Raw genomic sequence first — 18,963 nt, forward strand, 5'->3', positions numbered from 1 at the left:
TACTAACCATGCTTGGCTAAAAGCACCATTCGAGCACCACAAACAAGAACACAGTTAGTTTAAACAAATTTTCGAAGTATCTGCAGATCAATCACTGGACTTTTTCTCTTTTTATCCCAAGTCACTGAAAAGCACTTCGCTAAATCATTATTTAGTGTATAACTGAAGCTGGTAAACAAAAATCACTGGTGGGTATATATCTGCAGCACAGGATGGATGGAATCCAGGCTGATAAAACCTTTATCAAAATATGTGTAAACAACACCCACAAGCACCCACGAGTTGATAGTAGTACGCGCGTTTTATTTTATTATTTTCTCTTCCTTTTTGCTCCTTTTATTTATGCGACGACTGTACGAAGGAGAGAGTAGAGTATGGTATAGTATGCGTCTCCGTTGTACACGTGTACAGACGATCCAAGTATGGCGGCTGGTGGTAGCGAACTAACCGGAGGATCAGAGTAGGCTGACTCGGCCGAGCAACTCGCCGGCCGTGGAGTAGAGGGAGAGAGCGAAAACGAGCGAGAGAGGATTGAACTCCTGCCGACTGGATAAGGTAACTAAACCGTATCCTCGGAAGGTCGTCGGACGGGCCTTAGGTAGAAAAAGCATCAGAAGAGGCCTCCGGGGACTTCAGATTAGGCTCTCTCTTCGCCGACTCCTCTTGCACACAACTCAGTTTTAAATTCACATAACGATCAATTTTTATGTTTTAGGCCTTATCGATTACACGCGGACAGCCCGGACAATCTGCTTTCCATATCTCGCCTTTCGGACCCAGAAAACCAAACAGCGGACAGTGGAGTGTGAAAAAAGGATGGTGTATACGAAATTCTCGTGTAAATGATAGCATTAAAATCACATCTTACCAACTCCTCGCAGTATCCGATTACCATGAGAGATAGGCACAGGACATTCCAGCTTTTCGCTTTTTCCAAATGAATAACTTAATTGGCTAATTAACAGAATTATCTAAAGGACTAACCTAAATTGGACCAACAACTAAAATGTCTTTGGTCTGGTTTGTTCGTCTCACACTTTTTGTGAAATACCTATCATATTTTATATTTTGAATCCTTAATTGGATAAGAAACCGAGATAACCTAAATTTGATCAAAAACAGAATTATCTGGTGCTCCGATTATTTCAACTTTCATTCCCCGAGAAAAACTAATAATATTTGACAATGTAATATATGTAATGAAATAAATCAAATATAATATAATTTATATTAATGTTTTCATATTAAAAATTTATCATTTTCATTCATATTGTAAATAAATAAAGAAATACATTAAGATATTTTTAGTGTTAAATTACGTAATACTGGTCTGCCCTACTCCATAGAATATATTTACCACTCAAATGGTATAAGTAACTATATTTACATATATGATGCCACAAGTACTTGTACAAGCTTTCAAATAAATGTACTTTGTAACTTATACAAGTAATTACAATGTGAGACAATGTAAATACTCGCCATGTCATCCAGTTTGACAATTTACAGTTTAATTAATCATCCAACAATGAAGATTATCATTTGTATTATATAGAAACTATTTTAATTATTTACTTTATCTATAATAAAATAATGTGTGTAATAAACTATGGTGCTTAGATAACAATACGCTTTTATATGAATGACCTATATTAACTTCCAGTTCAGCTAGACGTAAATAATAGTTTATAATTTCAACATTTAATAAAAATAATCTTATTTTTTACTGTTCTTGAGAACTTTAAACACCTAAAACTGTCAAGGTCACACATAATTGGTTATATAAGAGAAATAATAAAAAAATGGTTATTTTAATTATTCGCTTATTAAAAACATCTCCATAATTGAAAATACTTTATTCAATAAAACAGTTGTATGTGGAAAGACTTTGGAACTTGTATATTTTTATTTAATGACTTACGTATGATAATTGTTTTTCAACACAATTATTTCTATAATAGTTGTATAATTAAATTGAATTACCTTTCATATTTCTACTTTATTCTTTTTTTAGCAGTATTAATAATTATTCTATTATTTTCAAATATAAAATAAAATCGGTCACTCAAATGTTGCTTAACTATATAATATCTATTAATACGGTTTCACATATCATAAATCGATCGCCGTTTTGTAAACTTATTATTTTGAGTATTTTATGTAAAACAACTTTCATGGATAAAATACTTTTTTTAACAAGAATCTACATTATTCTTCTAAAACTTTTCATATGCGCTGACACTTTCTAGTTGTTAAATGTCTATATTTGACTGGAGTGCCATTCTATTGGATAGTAAACAGGAATGGGTACAGGTGGTGACTGGTGGCATTTGAGTAATATATCGATACGTTTTATGTAACTTTTGCAACCTATTCAATACAATCTATTTTTATCACTAAATGAATTAAAACGGTCGATTCCAATCACAATGGATAATAAATAAAGCCAGATTGTTGTCAATAGAAATGAAAACTAATATTCTGATAAATATATACAAAAACTTAATGAACTTATTAATCAATTTAACAAAGCAATTAAAAATATAATGTGGAAAATAATTAGTAACTCAGTTACATAATCTTTTTAATATTTATATTATTTATAGTAAAATGATGAATATTTAATTGATTATCATATTTATTTCCTGTGTTTTCGTTTTACTAATTTGAAGAATAACTTTTGTATTGAATGAACTCTCATTCACTCATTAAAAAGAATGGCATTATAAATATGTCATTCAGCTATTCAGACATTATGGTATAAATATAAATACACAATCTATTTGTTTTAGAATATGTAAAATTTATTTAAAATTGTTATAGAAATAACTACAATTAGTAGAAACATTTATTTTCATTAATAACAAATAAGCACGTATCTCGTTTATTTACATTTAGTTTGTTATGTTTTTATAATTGTATTTATGTCTAGCAATAAAATCTTGTATATTTTTTTTTGTATTTATACTCACGCGATATTTTCATATAATGGTACCATATATAATAAGGTTCACAATTTGGCCATAAAAGCATTAATCCAGATTTTCATATAAAAATATTTTTTTGGTTCTGTTACATAAAAAAATCAATTTAGACAGATAAACAACAACCTTAAAACAATGGGTTGTCTTTCTTATAGATTCGTTTTAATTTAAAAGCCGTAAATGGAAGTCAATTATTTTTGGAAATAGAACAGATAAAAAGGTAGTTTTAATACGAGAATATACCAAATTTAATTGCATCTAACCCGCTGGCGTTTCACGCAGTAAATAAACCACCTATCAGAATCACTTATGCATCTTCTCCTAAACATGTTAATCTCTAAGATTTTTTCATCTCCAATTTACTGAAGTGAAAAACGACGTTCCGAGCGTTTACTTTCCTAGAAACCAGTTGCAGCCCTATTACATCTAATACCTAATATTCCCCTTCGAGAAATTAAAATCTTCGAACGATAAAGACCTTTAACACACTCCGCTTTTTTTTCTTCTTTCTCTGCTTACATGTGGTGGCATATACGGTTCAGCCGTTAAATATAAAATACCTCGTGTCACGATATGAATCAGTCTTCAATTAAGAGCCGTCTAGGTTTTGGATAAGGCGATCACAACAACGGCGACACAAGTGCCATAGGGAGGAGAGAGCAGAAAGAATGGCTAAAGAAAAGAGTAGAATAACATAATACATATATATTGAAGACTCAATTGGTTGTTGGCTGCTAGTGTTGTTCGGTTTTCAATTTCAGTTAATCCATTGTGTCCGACTATCGAGGCCGATCCAGATATATATGAAGCCCGGCGCGTTGTTTGGCTTAATTAAATTCTATTTAGCAAATTGTTATTTTCATTAATTCCAAAAACCGGTATTATTAGTGTGTAATGCTAATGAACACACATAGAAACATCGTCTAGCCCCAAAACGCAGATTGATTGAATTTTAGCCTGAATTAAATTTTGCAATAATGAAGGCCGTATAGCCCCAAGTTCCTTCAACTCGTCTCCAATCGCGTGTCAGTTGATTGAATACTGCTATCCTATGCCAATGGACGTTTTATTCTACAGTCCATTACCTTCATCATTACATGCGTTTCATTTAGCGAAAAACTTCCACGCAAATAGGAAACGCGAAACGAACAAAAAGCAGAGCACAACTGAGATGTATAATTTGTACAAGCTAATAGTGAAATTTGCATCCGGTGTATTCCCACCAAATGTTTCTCAGCATGAAACGTATGTATTCCTATTTTGTTTCTTCACTAATAATCTTCTCGAATTATTTCAATAGGGTTTAAAAACCGGTATTTTTTTTGGACAAATTAATAAAATTCTAAAACCGGTTTTGACACTTACATAAAAACAAACTAAAACTAAGAAATATAATATCTAGAAAGAAGGTAATTTGCATACATAGTCTTCTCATCAATAACTTCTCAATATGAAACTTATTTATTCATATTTTTTTTATTTTTCTCTAATAATCTTCTTGCATTATTTGTAATAAAGTTTATCGGTTTTTAAGAACCGGAATTTTTGAACAAATATTTAAAATTCCAAAAACATTTTCTGTAGTAATCTTCATGCAATGTTTCTATAGGATTTTTATAAATTTATAAAATTTGGTTTTTAACATTTACAAAAAAATAAATAAAAAACAGATCACAACTAAAAATGAAATTGGCATCAAAATAATTTTTTGTTGTTGATCTTCGCAGTACGAAACATTATTTATTCATATATATATTTTTTAATAATCTTCTTGAATTCTTTCCACATCCTTTTCTGATGCACTAAAATCGCGATTTGCATACTTATTACATTCATTCCGATAGACCATCAATCATTTTTTTTACAACTTCAGATGCTGTAATATATGATCACATACGAATGGGATGGTCGCTTTTGTTTTGCAAATCTCGTCCTCCGCCCCCGAACGTCGGTCGCCAGGTAGGAATTTCCTGTGGAATATTTTCACAGGTGCCCCTGATGAATATAGAAGGGTCTCCAATCTCTCCCCTTTTCCCACATCCTAAAACCTCGTGTAGGTTTTCGATTCAAGAAAAATGTTAGTCTACGAAATTTTATGAAAATATTTATTTAATTCCACATGTCCTTTGCATTTTCTTCAGAAACTCGAGGAAAAATATATATAAGCGATGACTTTGATTTTATTTGCTTTTCTTTATATTGCAGACGTGTACAGCACTCTTTACAGTTGTATTAATAGACATCGACATGTTTTCACTGCCAATGGAAATATCTATCATTGTTTCTCCAATCGAAGATTCAATCTTAAGATTAATCGATACTGCAATTGTAAATTATTGGACTGGATAGAATCTACAAATTAGTTACTATTGTACTAAACATATTTCCAACTAATTGTAATAAATAAACTATACAATAAATTATAAAATAATATTTTATTTTTATTTAAGAAGTACATAATAATACTTTTGATATCTATAATTATATAACCACTACTAATAAATGTTGTTCAAACTAAAATTAAAGTATTTTCATAGTAATGACAATATTAGAATTATTAGTAATTACCTAGTGTCCCCTAATTTTCCTATTTCATATGGTTGATTGGAACATACGCAAAGGGGTTTGTGGTTGGATAACAGATCAGCAATTAGTATACCCCTCCATGCATTGCAGCAGAGAACCCTCTGATATTATCGGACAGTTGAGTCTTGGTGTTATTAAATGGTAATATCATGAACATAACTTTTTGTAATTTCATATTGTAACCAACATAACATGAAAATATAACTAGAAAATGAAGGAAATATTGAATTCAGTTAATGTTAAAAGAAATTTGTAATGCAATTTGATTCCTCAAGAATAAGACGCTCCCATATATTAGACGCACCTAAAGCGCAAAATGCAAGTAGAAAATCACTGTATAAGACGTACGAAAGTGTACCTCTTATTAAAACAATGTATAGTAGGGATTGATAATTGAATCTCTTAACATATTCATGTTTCTGTTCGAATTGTAATTATTTTGAATGAAATTCAATAAATAATTTAAAGAAACATAAGAAATTGAAAAATCTGAAGTACTATGGTAGATAGGTTTAAAGAGTTGATTACTATTTCCATGAAAGTGTAGTTCATAGCCTAGTGTTGCATTTAAAAAATACTTATACTTATTAGTGCTTAACAACATATTGAATTCTGCACAATGGTAGTAATTTATAATGGAAAAAATGCCAGCAGCAACTTGAATAATGAACGCGATAAAATAAACATCAGGTTACAGAAGTGAGTTCAAACGTTTCGATTAAGCAATCAGTATTTGAATAAGGAGAAGGAGAAGGAGAGAGATCCCAGTAATTCGGGCAATAAATTAGCTCGTGGTAAAATCGAATAACTCCCGTATAATAACGGGACGACTCATAACTCCGTGAAGGTAAATTCAACTTTCGGTCCAATTAGAGTTAGTTGTGCATCCGAAGGGATATCAAATTTGTCACGAGAGGTTGAGTTTTAGCGTCGGGTCGAATGTGTGTGTGTATGTCTGTGCGTATTGTGTAATACATACAAACACTCACACACACCAAAACACGTGCAAGAGCGTCGACGTGTATGTATACTAACGTTGATTATCTCATTCTGAATTTAATAGGATCTCCGTAGGTTAATTTCAAAATTGGGTTGCTATCCTCCCTTTCTGTCTCTACCACCCCAAGCCATTTTATGAGCGTGCAAATAAAGCTTTAATTTATTCCGCAAGAGACGCATCTCTCTCACTCTTACTCATGCACTCATCGCGTTTGTCCAAGCACTGGGAGATAGATAGATTATTCTCCCATCAATCCCATCCAATCTTCTAGTAAAAATAAAATGAAATTAGATAACACAAGGATTGTCTCAGACATCAATCATTATTTGTAATAAACGAGAATACTGGTACTGCATACGGGCAAAGAAGTAAACGATACAATCAAATTATCTCTAGACTCGCAATTCTTGAAATATTAGGGAAACTGGGTTTTCCTTAAATTATTCTCTCAATATATTAAATTTATATGTAATTGATAATTTTCTTTAGAATTCAATGCTACAGGAAAAACTGCGGTCAATAGCTCAAATAGCATTGTAGATTATTATTTTGTTGAAACTTCAAAACTTAAATATTGCTGTTATTGTTATTCATATATATTCTTCATCTCATGTTCTAAAATCCTATTTGAGTGATTTTTTAAATGAATACGTGAGGACACTTGTAACTCTCATACATACAATTATTATTATAAAATTAATGAGATTGTTGTGTTATATTCATATTTATTTTACAGGTATTCTCTATATGCAACATCATTGCTTTTATTACATCTCACTTTAATTAAACGGGAACCTGACATTTTCGTTAATTGTTAATTAATTGAATCGTGGTCGTTCTTTCCAACCTCCTGCATAAACCATATCTCTCTATCTGCATGCTTCCGTCCTTGTCTTTCCCAGAAAGGCAATTACAATTGCAACTATTCCAAACCCGTTCCAAGCGCAGCGAATTATATTTGAAACTTGAAACTTGAGCATTTAATATGCACGGAGGAATGCTTTTCTCTCGCTCCACCTCACTCTCGAAACTCTCTTCTTCAGCAGCCTCTGCTCATATTTTTCGTGCGTCTCTTCTCCTTCATTTCATTTTTTTCGCTCATTCTCCTCGTTCCTCCGTTTTACGAAAGATAAAAAGAATGTTTATGTTTGTACTGTTTATCATTCCGACGTTTCGTGAATTGTAAACTTTGAAGAGCTTTTCCTGTTCCTCCCGTGTGTTTGTGCGGACGTATGCATGCGTTTCAGGTAACTCGAGCATCTTCTTTTTTTTTTCTCTAACGTCTTGCAATTGTAATCCTTTAAGCCATAGCACATAGTTTCGCGCAATTTCTATTTACTTTGCAGAATGTTTGCATTGCACAAAAGTCGAGATGTAATTGTATTTGAGGGCGGCGTAATCCTGTAATCCCGTACACGCCCATAACTTCCGAAAGTCTACGGGGGTGGGACATACATTTTAACTTATTCAAATATTTGTGATGGCGCTTTATCTGCGAAATTATTCGAACCCCGCTGCTTCGTGCTTTTTTTTATGCTTTTTTGTGTGGTTGTTGTTGCTTTTCCCTTATCACTTTACATGCTTTTACTTTCAAGCTGGGTGCAATTACTCGTTGATATCTTTATTACATTTCCCGCAACAAAAACCAAGTTAATTTGTTTATGTTTAATTTTTGTGAGTTTTTTGTTTAACAAGTGATTACTTACTTCTATGTGTTATCTACTATTGACGTCAATACACTTCATTAACTAACACTTGATAAGGTATAATAATAATTGATTATCGGAGTCGAATGACAATGAAACAAATTTTGCAGATATCGCCATTTGGTACAACAACAAAAATGTCACTATATTTAGTTACTGTTGTTTTCCTAACCATTATTAACTTTATCGTTCAAATTGGAAAATATTTGTTTCGTCTTTAAATATAATATAAATTTAAATTATAAATACTCAAATTTAGATATAAAATTATATCTAAATTATTATTTATTATCCTTGGAACTTTGTGCTTCTCTGTTGTAAAGAAATGATGATTTAGATTTCTTATTTTTTGTTTGTTAAATTAATACAGTTACAATTTTCGAGAGAGTTATGTAATCATCGCGAATAAGTGTGTATTTAAAATAAATTGTTTATTGTTCGCAGTGCAAATGATACCGAGACGTGGAGGCAGCAATTTGCGAGGATCGGAGTGGATTGTAATTACGGTTACGGTTTGTGCAATTTTTTATAACAGCTTTTCGCTTTTAGAGCTCGCACACTTATTATTCGCACTTATAATTTGCGCGGTGGAAGAGGCATTGGTTGGCCGGCCGAGTAGGATGGAGGTTGCCAAGGGTTTTGTGTGCGATGAGGGTGCTCCAGGCTACATTGTTTTAACTCGAGAATTCTGCACTGCAAAGCACATCTGATACACCAAGTTTCCGCTACTCAAACATCAAAAACACACATAGTAGCTTATACATGTAGCTTCTTCAGTGAGTTGTTCGGAGTCGAGGAAAGTAAAGAAATGAAGCCAACAACAGCACCAACAATAACAAAAATATATATATAATCATAATAAGTTATTATAAAAGGACAGGGTATAATAATTTCCAGAGTCGTCTTCATTCCGAATATTTACACGGTCGTAAAGTGCGCCCCGTCTGGAAGCTGCCGCTGCGTATTGCGTAAGGCCTACCTCCGATCATTATTCAGAATAAGAGGAAGAAAAAAAAGTTGTACACGAGGAGATAGAGAATTATCCATTGTCCTGGTATGGAACGATCGTAAAGAAAATATTTATATGTGCCATCATTTCAAACGGAGTAATTTTACGTCCGTAAAAATGATGAGTTACGAGGCAAGAGTCACGGAAGATGGAGGAGAGCGAAGGACGGTTGGAGAGGAAAAGGAAGAGAAGAGATGAGGAGAAGCAAGCACATTCTGCTTGTTCTTAAACGCCATTATAAATATGATTTATTCCATTATTGCAAGCGCATACGTTTCGATTTCCCGAATACCATTCATTCTAATATGCCTTTCGATAATTTGGTTAAATTACTCTCGAATTTTCGAATTTAATATCAACAAACTTAAAACCAAAAGTTTTAGAATTTTACTATGTCAAAAAAATATAAAGTCTTCGATTAGAACGGTTTCAATTACCAATTACCCGCACTATGCGAGGTATTGCTACTTCATAATAATAATAATAATTTATAAATTATTGTTGCATTTGTAAATTTGAGTTAAAAAATTAAAAATAAAGTAGCTTTATTATAGATGCAAAAAAAAATGTAACTCTTTGAAGAGTGAGAATTTAGGAATATCTGGGTAATTCCTAAATTTCTAGACCCAGTATATTTCTAGACAACTACGTCAACTGAATCAAAATCGGATGGTATGGCCAATCAAGATTCATCCTTTGAAATACCAACCAAATTAAAGTATAATTCCTCTTTCCTGGACATTTCCTAGAAAATTATAATAATACCTCACTAGGCATGTTCAAAAGGCGGTAAGTTGTCTGTATCAAAGAGTTAAGCAACTAAACTATTAACATTGATGGCAAATCTATGACAAGTGTGTCATTGGTGACACGGCGATACATTTTGGGTGACACGTCAAAAAATATTATAAGTATCTAAAACCGGTTTTCGGTTAATGCAAAATTATATTTAAAAAACGGTTATTAAACATCAAGACATCACCAATAAAAGTATGAGCAAATAAATCGTTTCGCAAGGCGCACTTGACCTCCGTTTAGATACGATAAAATACTATAAAACCGCAAATACAATATTTGATAAAAAAAAAGCGCGTAATGTGCGCAGTATGTACATGGACTTGGTCACGTATAGCGAAATTGTTGGGTTTCGTAAGTCGTAACTGGACGTCGTCAGCAATGAATAGGTGTAATTTAATATGAAATTGTATTAAATTCGCACCGAGTGTAATAATAATACTCAAGTATTTCCGTATAAATCAATAATGACCAATTAACGTCGGCTGAAATTCGATGCCTTAATGCCTTATCCCCCCCCCTGTGATGTAATGGAATGGTAATTATTGACGCGTTTCGGATCGACATCTCACGAAGTCCAACTTTTCTGCTGGAGGTGGTCCCGAGGCCTAATTGCATTCTATATTATTAACAGATTCCATAGTCATAACAAAACCATCCTCATCATTCCTGACTTCCTCACATTCTTTTTTATTGATAAACGGCGACGATTCGCATAATCGTTAAACCGAATAATTTACAATTAAATTAATTGAGCAAAATTGCAATCGACCGGATTTTCTTGGGCATTCAAAATCACCTATAAAGTATTCCTATTAATAAAACTTTATTACTTTAAAGCAACGATTTAAGATTCTTAATTTCAGAGAACAAGACTACAAAGAAGATGATATACAGCTTCTCTGAACTCGTTGCTTCTGCTGCTGCAGCAACTTAGCACTTACTAATTTCAGCCATAATTCAATACTTCTGAAATATTGGGCGCATGTTCTAGCAATTAGAGAGATTTAATCGATCGTTTATTTGCAAGAACAACGTCGGAAATTACAGGAAAACAGTAATTTCCGGAGACGATCCTAGTTACATAAATATATGTATAAGTTTTCGTATTACATGTTTTCAATGCAATGATTCAATTTTATCATTACTTTTTCCCTTTAATGATTTTCAACTATCAGGATGATTCATTACAAATTATTTCTTAAATACTGACTTTTGTGCTTTCCCACAATTTTCTTTGAACAATTTGATTACGTAACTTTCATACAAATGTCTTTAAAATCTTATAACTACTTTCAATCTCCAAGTGCTTGTAAAATATTTATAGTTATTTGTCAATGATATATACATATATAGAGAAGACACAATTAGTTTTAAGGTGGAATAAATGAATGACGTGGGTAATTACAAACAGTAATCAATTATTTAAGTAGCGAAGAACGTTAAACAATTCTCATATATTCTGAAAGGCAATTATCTTTTCTCACATAAAATCGCAATTAACATTAACGTAATTAATGTTAGCTCACAAGAAAAGTGACTTAAATAAGTAAATATAATTACTATTTCAGTTCAAAATGCAGTTTTTTAAACCTTCTTTTCATATTTATTTCTCTGTAAAATCTGTACTGAATCTTTAATTGCAAAAAATATACCAAATTAATGAATTATGTTAAGTGTATTTTTTTTATTATGAAAAAAATAATTACTTAATTTAGTTTTACCAATTATATTTAAAGCTAGATTAAATGATACAAATACGGAAACTTTCATATATCATATACATTTAAAAAAGTAATAAAAACTACTTTCCTCAGATTACTTAAAATTACAAAATGTGCTTAAAAACAACTGTTTAGTAGCTCAAATATCCCAAACAAATTACTTCCTGATACTTTTACTTTCACCTTTAAAACCACTTTTTCTCTATAAATTCATCATCATTAATTTCTACCTGAATATTTTGACGTCCTGAGGAGACAAATGACCGTGACCATTTATATTTATTTTGTCACTGTACGTGCCCCCAAAAAAAGAAAGAAAATAAACGATTTGTGACACTAACTAATTACAGACCCTAAACAGTTTAACTTCTACTAATCCATCTCAGTTTATTGCATTTAAATTATGTTTGTTTTTTCTTTCTAGACGAGCTTTAGCATTTCCATGAACTCAGGTAATAATGAAAATAAAACGAAAAACGTTTCAATTCGAAACACGTGAGAGCATCGGCTCCGAATTGAAATACAAGATTAATTTGGTATTGTTTAGGATGAGAACGGAGCTGTTGTTTATAGACGAAACTGTTTCGTGATTCGACCCTCCTCCAACTCCAAGAACTTTTTATTACTTCTACCTTTTCTGTTGCTGCAGTCTGCTCTTTTCGTGGTATTTATTAAGACCGCAATTTTCTGATTAATATCAATCAAAATCGATTCGATTGTAATTGGTCGTCGGGGGAGACGTTAAAAAAGGGACAAGTTTAGTGGGTTTCTCGGAAAACGGTAGACGTAATGGTTAATGTAAAACACACCGTCCGATCTCGGTGGTCGTAAAATTAGAGTTGCGTAGGTGTGTTTTACGTGCAGTAAAGTTGCAACCATCAACATTGAAATTCAATTTAGAATTGAACTTAATATTGATAACATAATTATATCATGAGCCTTCACTTCAACGATTTACAACACAGATTCTGACACGGACATTTGCATGTCCTCCTCCTTCTGTTTATGGTATCACTATCGCATGTAAATAGAGTCGTTCCAACAGAGTCGTCGTATTCAATCCATATAGTATTATGGTAGGGTCAATTTCGCGCTGGAATCCAGAATTCTATTTATTGGAAAAGCAAAGTGAGAATCTAGGTTACAAGCTCATGATTAATCAGCAGCGGGACCGTCTGATCATCAAACGTGACTTTACACATTAAGTATTACTTATTGACGAAAGTCAATTCCTCTCGATATTTATGCTCCTTTTTATGGATGGAGAAGAAGATGCAAAAACGAAGGTATGCACATTACACGCGCATAATTTTATCCAAAGGTTAATTGGTACCTTAATATTTATTGCCGTACAGCAAACCTACCTTCATTAACATAAAGAAGTTGCACATATAATAATACGTCTGCCCGATGCGACTATAACGTTTAAACGCTTATCTCAATATCTTTACGTCTACATCAAAAATGATATCGTTATGTTCAACTCTAAACATGTAGACAGATTTTTTTTCTCCAGTTGAGTTTGATTCATTCTACTTATCCCAGACGTCTCAAACTGGATCTTCTGTCATCCGGAAAACAATTAAATTCTCTCGCATCGCATCCTACAACCAAGCTATATCTTACCTAACAATGTAAACAATATATACAACTCCAAACACAATATGTACCTGACACTTGATAAACATGTACCAGTTATTAGTCTATGGCTTAAAAACTCAACTACACATTACGATAAGCCCTCCATTGTTTGTTATAAAAGCATATTTACAATGTAGTATAATACAGTACAAAAATTAATGAAAGGCCAATATGAATAAATCAGAGCTGAAATATTACCTTTGAATATTTTAAATATAAGTACTGTAATCATCTTATATAAACGAAATAATTGAAACATAAAATAATTATTAATACTTCTCTTTCAAAATATTAACAAATATATATGAGAGCATTGAAACCTAAAACATTTTTTTTTTAAATTATTAATTAAGATGGCGTAATGATCTATGATTAACTTTTATTATGACTTCATAAATATTAATAATTATATATTTATCAAAACTGTTAACATTAATAATTATAATATTGAGTTTGTTCATAACATACTTTTTACTTGTCAAATATTGTGTTATTACTTCGGTATGTACATAATCTACATGAACACATTAAGCATAAGTACTTGTAAAGTTACTGATAAAAAAAACGCATAACAATGAATAATATAAATGTAGACATAATTAATTAAAATATTCGTAAAGTGATTCGTACCATGATTTTATTTAGAATGTAAAGTGATTAACAATGTTTCTTTCAAATATTCAATTGAGTTGGTCGACGCTTTTTTGCCGGTCTTTAAACCATTTTCCCTGGGGTGTGCAAATGCGAAACTCTCACAGCTCTGACCATTCTATTATCAATGTTAAATGAGGCAAGGAATCAAATATTCAGGTGGAAAAAAGGGTCTCTACACATTCGAACGCATGCGGCGAAAGTGAAACGATCTTTTGACAGATCGAGACGAAAAGGTACAAATCGTTTTATTCGGTCCATGTTTGAGGGTGAATAAGTCCATTACAATAGTGATAATTGAATATATTATATTCATGATCGATTTAATATAAAAAGAAAATATTTGTATATTATAATACTATTTTTAAACTTATTCTTTAATTTCCAATTTTGTATTAAGAACACATATATTTTATACTTCTATAACTTTCTGAATTAGTTATATCCTAAAGTATTTTCATGCAAATTCCAAATATTAGTTTTAAACAAAATATTCCTTATTTTCATATCCTTAATTCCTTATTTCCAATTTATTAGATTTTTAAATTAAAGTGTATCTAAAGTCATTACAAATTAAGGTATATAAATGTAAATGTATATACTAACATATTTGTTACATAATTATCCCAGACTGATTTGATTTGACTTAATAAAGGAAACATATCAAATTAAAAAAAAAATATATTTTGCTGAAATTACTTTTAGTTTGTTTTGAAATTTTCAAACTAAGTTTCTTAGCTTTGAGCAGTCCCTTTACACTATACTTCTGTTTGATTTGTTGCTGCATTTGTAATTAACTTTTAAAATTGTTGTTACGTTTTTTATGTGGGGAAATAAATATGTTTTTTAATGAAAACATTAATTTAATTTAACGTTAATATTTGCAGGCAAAATTTAATATAAAATAATATGCTGTATCAATTTTTCGTCCGGAGGCTCGACGTGTGTATTAGATAATAAAACCTGGTCACAATTACTATAAATTCGGGAAAATAATTTCCCCAGGGGGCCCACGAGCCCTCGGTAATTTCATCCCTTCGCCTGTCGCATAGCCTTTCCACATACCCCACACGCTCGCATTGAAGCAAAAAAAAAAACCACACACACACAACTCTTGCATAACTTATCGGAAAGCCCGATTGAAACTGAATGTTCGAGCGCAACAACAAATATTTCTATCGGACCCCATAAATTTACTACATTCCTTTTAGAAATATTTATAGTCACAGATCGTTTCCGATATGGAAAGAGTGAATGAAAAAAAAAAGCAGATACACGTTACAAAAAAAAAGTGTAGAACCCTTCCATGCATTAGCCTTTTATAGGGATTAATTAATAGTGTTGGGGAGGACGAGAGGAAAACACAGGGAGCAAAAGGAGGGCTTTTCGATAGTCCAGTGATTAATTAAAAGCAAACAAGGAAGGGTTGATAATTTTAATGAACTGTTATTTACTGCATGTACGTGTTGCGCCGCGTCAGTATCCTGAGTTTAATGAAATTAAAGCCCCAGATGAGACAATGGAAGAAGAAAGGGATCCGTTTCTATCTTTCTTTCCTCCTTCATTACCTCCGGTCTCGAATGTGTGTATGTATGTATATATATATATATGGCCGTGGGCAATTATTTAAATTGGGTCGAGTTATTCGACTTGTCTCGCATCCAGCCTCTGCCCACCGGATATTTCTATTTTTCTTATCGTTCTTAATTGTATAAATAAACAATACGTAATTAGTTTCGTTTCGGCAAAAGGAAACGTGAGCCTGCCAATGCAATGATCATTAATAAAAGCAGAGAGAAAGTATTCACGTATGTGTACCGAATCGTGGGTATTGTGATATTAATAATAAGATATCTGCGGTTAAAGTGATCCACCAATTATCTGTTCGAACTCGAACAACGATTAATTATAATTATGTTTCAATAGTTATGTTTTCATTTATTAGTTCTTATTAATATATCGTACTACTTGTGGATAGCAATAGATTGTTTAAAAGTAATTTTTAATGCACGGAATTGTGGGTGGATTGCCTTCCGTTTTCGTTTTCTATTTATGATATACAACATAACATGAAAGTTTAATTGCTATAAATACAAGTTTCGATATAACGTAGACTATAAACTATACTAATTTGTGTAACTTTTTAGACCATATATTTGGTTGCGATTGCGTATTTTAAATAAGAAGGAAAATTACAAATTTTTGCCAAGCTATTTTAATTTTTTTTGTATGCATGTTTGCAATACATTGAGCTGTAATCTCATACGTTGTGCTATGACTATCTGAATCGATAGTGGCCTTGATATAGGTCTCATCAACTTCAACTGAACTGCGCATTATTCAGTGAAAAATAACCAGAACGAAATTTGTCAAACCTATTTTGACACTGCCTTTCTTTCAAGGCAAATAATACAATAAAATATGTTTGAAATGCGCGTCTTGTTCAAAATCCGCAATCACCTAGTTGCCAACCCAATATATACAACTTATTAGGTACATTTTATTACAATATATAGCATTTGTTATGAAAATTATACCTTTAATTAATGATAGAACATATAGGCTTCATTATTACTATACATATACTGATAACAATATTTCAAAAATTTAATAGCCTGAAAAGTTTACCAATCATGCAAGCAGCTGTGTTAAAGCAAAACTTTGTTCTGTTTTGATCTGGAAGTTATATTAATGAGTTTAATCCTCCTGCAGACGTTGGCGTCTCAAAGTCGAGACGAAGAAATCGAAGCAATTGTCTAAAGATTCAATTACAGTTTATGACTAAACAAAATTAATTAAAAAAAACAAAAACAACATTTTGCTGCAACAATAAATAACTAGGCACGATCGTTTTGTTTCAAAGATAACAAACACAAGCGATTTTATTTATTGGTTAAAGATCGGAATGAAATCATCACGCCCTTTCATCAAGGCGTAGGCGATCGCAATTTGCGGTGCTCGGTAAAATTACTATATTTTTTTACGCTCGTTTTTTTTTGTATTTCGATATTGGGGGCTCGACTAATTGATTACCTTTTGATTTAGGGCCCTGCGTAAAAAAGGGTATATCGGAATCGGTAATAAAATACGGAAAGCATTAATACGAAAGGTTGCAATCGACGTGATTGGAGCGAACGTAACTAAAAGTGAAACAAACACAAAGGAACGAAAGCAAAAATAAAATTAAATGGCCCGCGGTTATTTTCAGATCGGGCATTATTTGTGGCCCCCATTGTGTGTTCACTCGTTTAGTTTTTTTTTTCCAATTTTATTCGCCGGCCTTTGTATATTATTCGTACCACCCCGATTCACGAAATGCTACTGTTATACACTGATACATTTCCAGTGAAATTTGTTTGCGATTCTTTTGTTCCAGTTTGATTAAGCACCTCTAAATACAGTAGTCCCACTTGGGAAAACAATGTTATGACTATAAACTGCATTTGCAGTGCGGAAATAATTATATACCTTATCCTTTTGAAGTTCTCGCAAAAGCTTTTGAGAAAACGTATAGAAAGTTGTAATAACATATTAAATAGATAGGATATTTTGTTGCATAAATATATACATTACATCTCAAGAAAATACCTGAAATGTACGTGAATCTATTATATTTGCTTTATCAACATGGTACAATAATACTACAAACCTATTTTTTCTTAGATAAACTTAGAACTAATTTTTACATATTTTTTGTTTAGAATCTAATTTTGTTAATTAAAAGATCATTTTATTATTTATTTGTAATATGGAAACATAATTAACAGAAATATTTTTTTTAAAAAAAGTTCAGAAGTACAGCGGAATTAATAAGTTGGACTAAGCGATAGATTTATATAGAATGCAACACTAATATCCTCGTATAATAATTTAGAAACGTCTATGCGAATCTAGTTATGTAGAATACTGGATCACGCGAATTTATACTGAACAAACCAAATCATCTTATGACAACTTAATGATGAAGAAAAAGACGTGCCCTACTTTATTAGTAATAGGTAAATAAATATGACAGACATATAATGTTATTTATGTAGGCATTCATCTCACTTAGAAATATATCAAGTCAAATGTAAAGTTAGTCAACATTCTGTATTGGTTGCTAGAATAAACTGCTTAGAAATGCTTTATTGACCATTTCTAAAATGGTACTTACCAAGTAACTTGTCAAATAATGCGTAGTACTTATACTTGTATAAAAAAACACAGTTGTTTTTTTTTTCATGACCTTTTATATTTATTGGCAAATCCACATGTTATTGTCTCATTGTTTTAATTCACAATTGCATTTGCAATACTCACAGTATTATTGTTTATCTTTCAACTAACATATTTCATGGGACTTACATAATAATGCATTCACTATTTGCGCAACAAAATAATTGTGTGTTTCTGGAAGTAATCTGTAATTAATCGCTACTGTACACTTCTCTCATGCAAATATAATTATTTTTAATTAAATGAAAAGGCTAAAAACTGTGTGTGGGTATTTTTTAAATTCCAATTTGAAATAATAAAAAAAAACGAAATTGTATAACGGAAAGAAGAAAAAGGCATTTTTTCAAACTGTCGCCGTCGGCAATTTACATTTTCTAAGTATTCTGAAATAAAATTTATTAAAAAAGTTATCCGGTGTGGCATTTCCTCGAGAGCTTACAAGCCTCAGTCTAATATGCATAAAAGAGAAGAGAACTAAGAGGATTTTCGGGAAGGGAGAATATCCGAAAATTATTTATGAAACAGCTCACTTATTCTTTTTGATTTCGGTAAGGCAAAGTGGTTTTGGAATAACTGTGTATCGTGGAGATTAGGGCACCTGTTTTGTGAATATCCTTTATACAGACTCGCCTTTGTCACCTAATTTATA

At 31.7% G+C, this 18,963-nt stretch overlaps 1 protein-coding gene across 3 annotated transcripts in view; it reads right to left on the reverse strand.

Moving 5' to 3' along the window:
* Positions 1 to 18,963, reverse strand: part of LOC108566946 (caskin-2) — a 209,636-nt gene that overhangs the window by 46,740 nt on the left and 143,933 nt on the right. The window contains exon 1 of one of the 3 annotated variants that reach the window (XM_017927097.1): positions 8 to 464. The exons of 1 other annotated variant lie outside the window; for it this stretch is intronic. In XM_017927097.1, coding sequence (XP_017782586.1) covers positions 8 to 29 — 22 coding nt within the window. In that variant the 5' untranslated portion in view covers positions 30 to 464. Of the gene's footprint in view, positions 1 to 7; positions 465 to 18,963 lie in introns of those variants that run through there. One more of the 3 variants, XM_017927098.1, reaches the window with a different exon arrangement.

Source organism: Nicrophorus vespilloides, unplaced genomic scaffold (genome assembly GCF_001412225.1).
Source record: "Nicrophorus vespilloides isolate i.1.1-1 unplaced genomic scaffold, Nicve_v1.0, whole genome shotgun sequence".
Taxonomy (NCBI): domain Eukaryota; kingdom Metazoa; phylum Arthropoda; class Insecta; order Coleoptera; family Silphidae; genus Nicrophorus; species Nicrophorus vespilloides.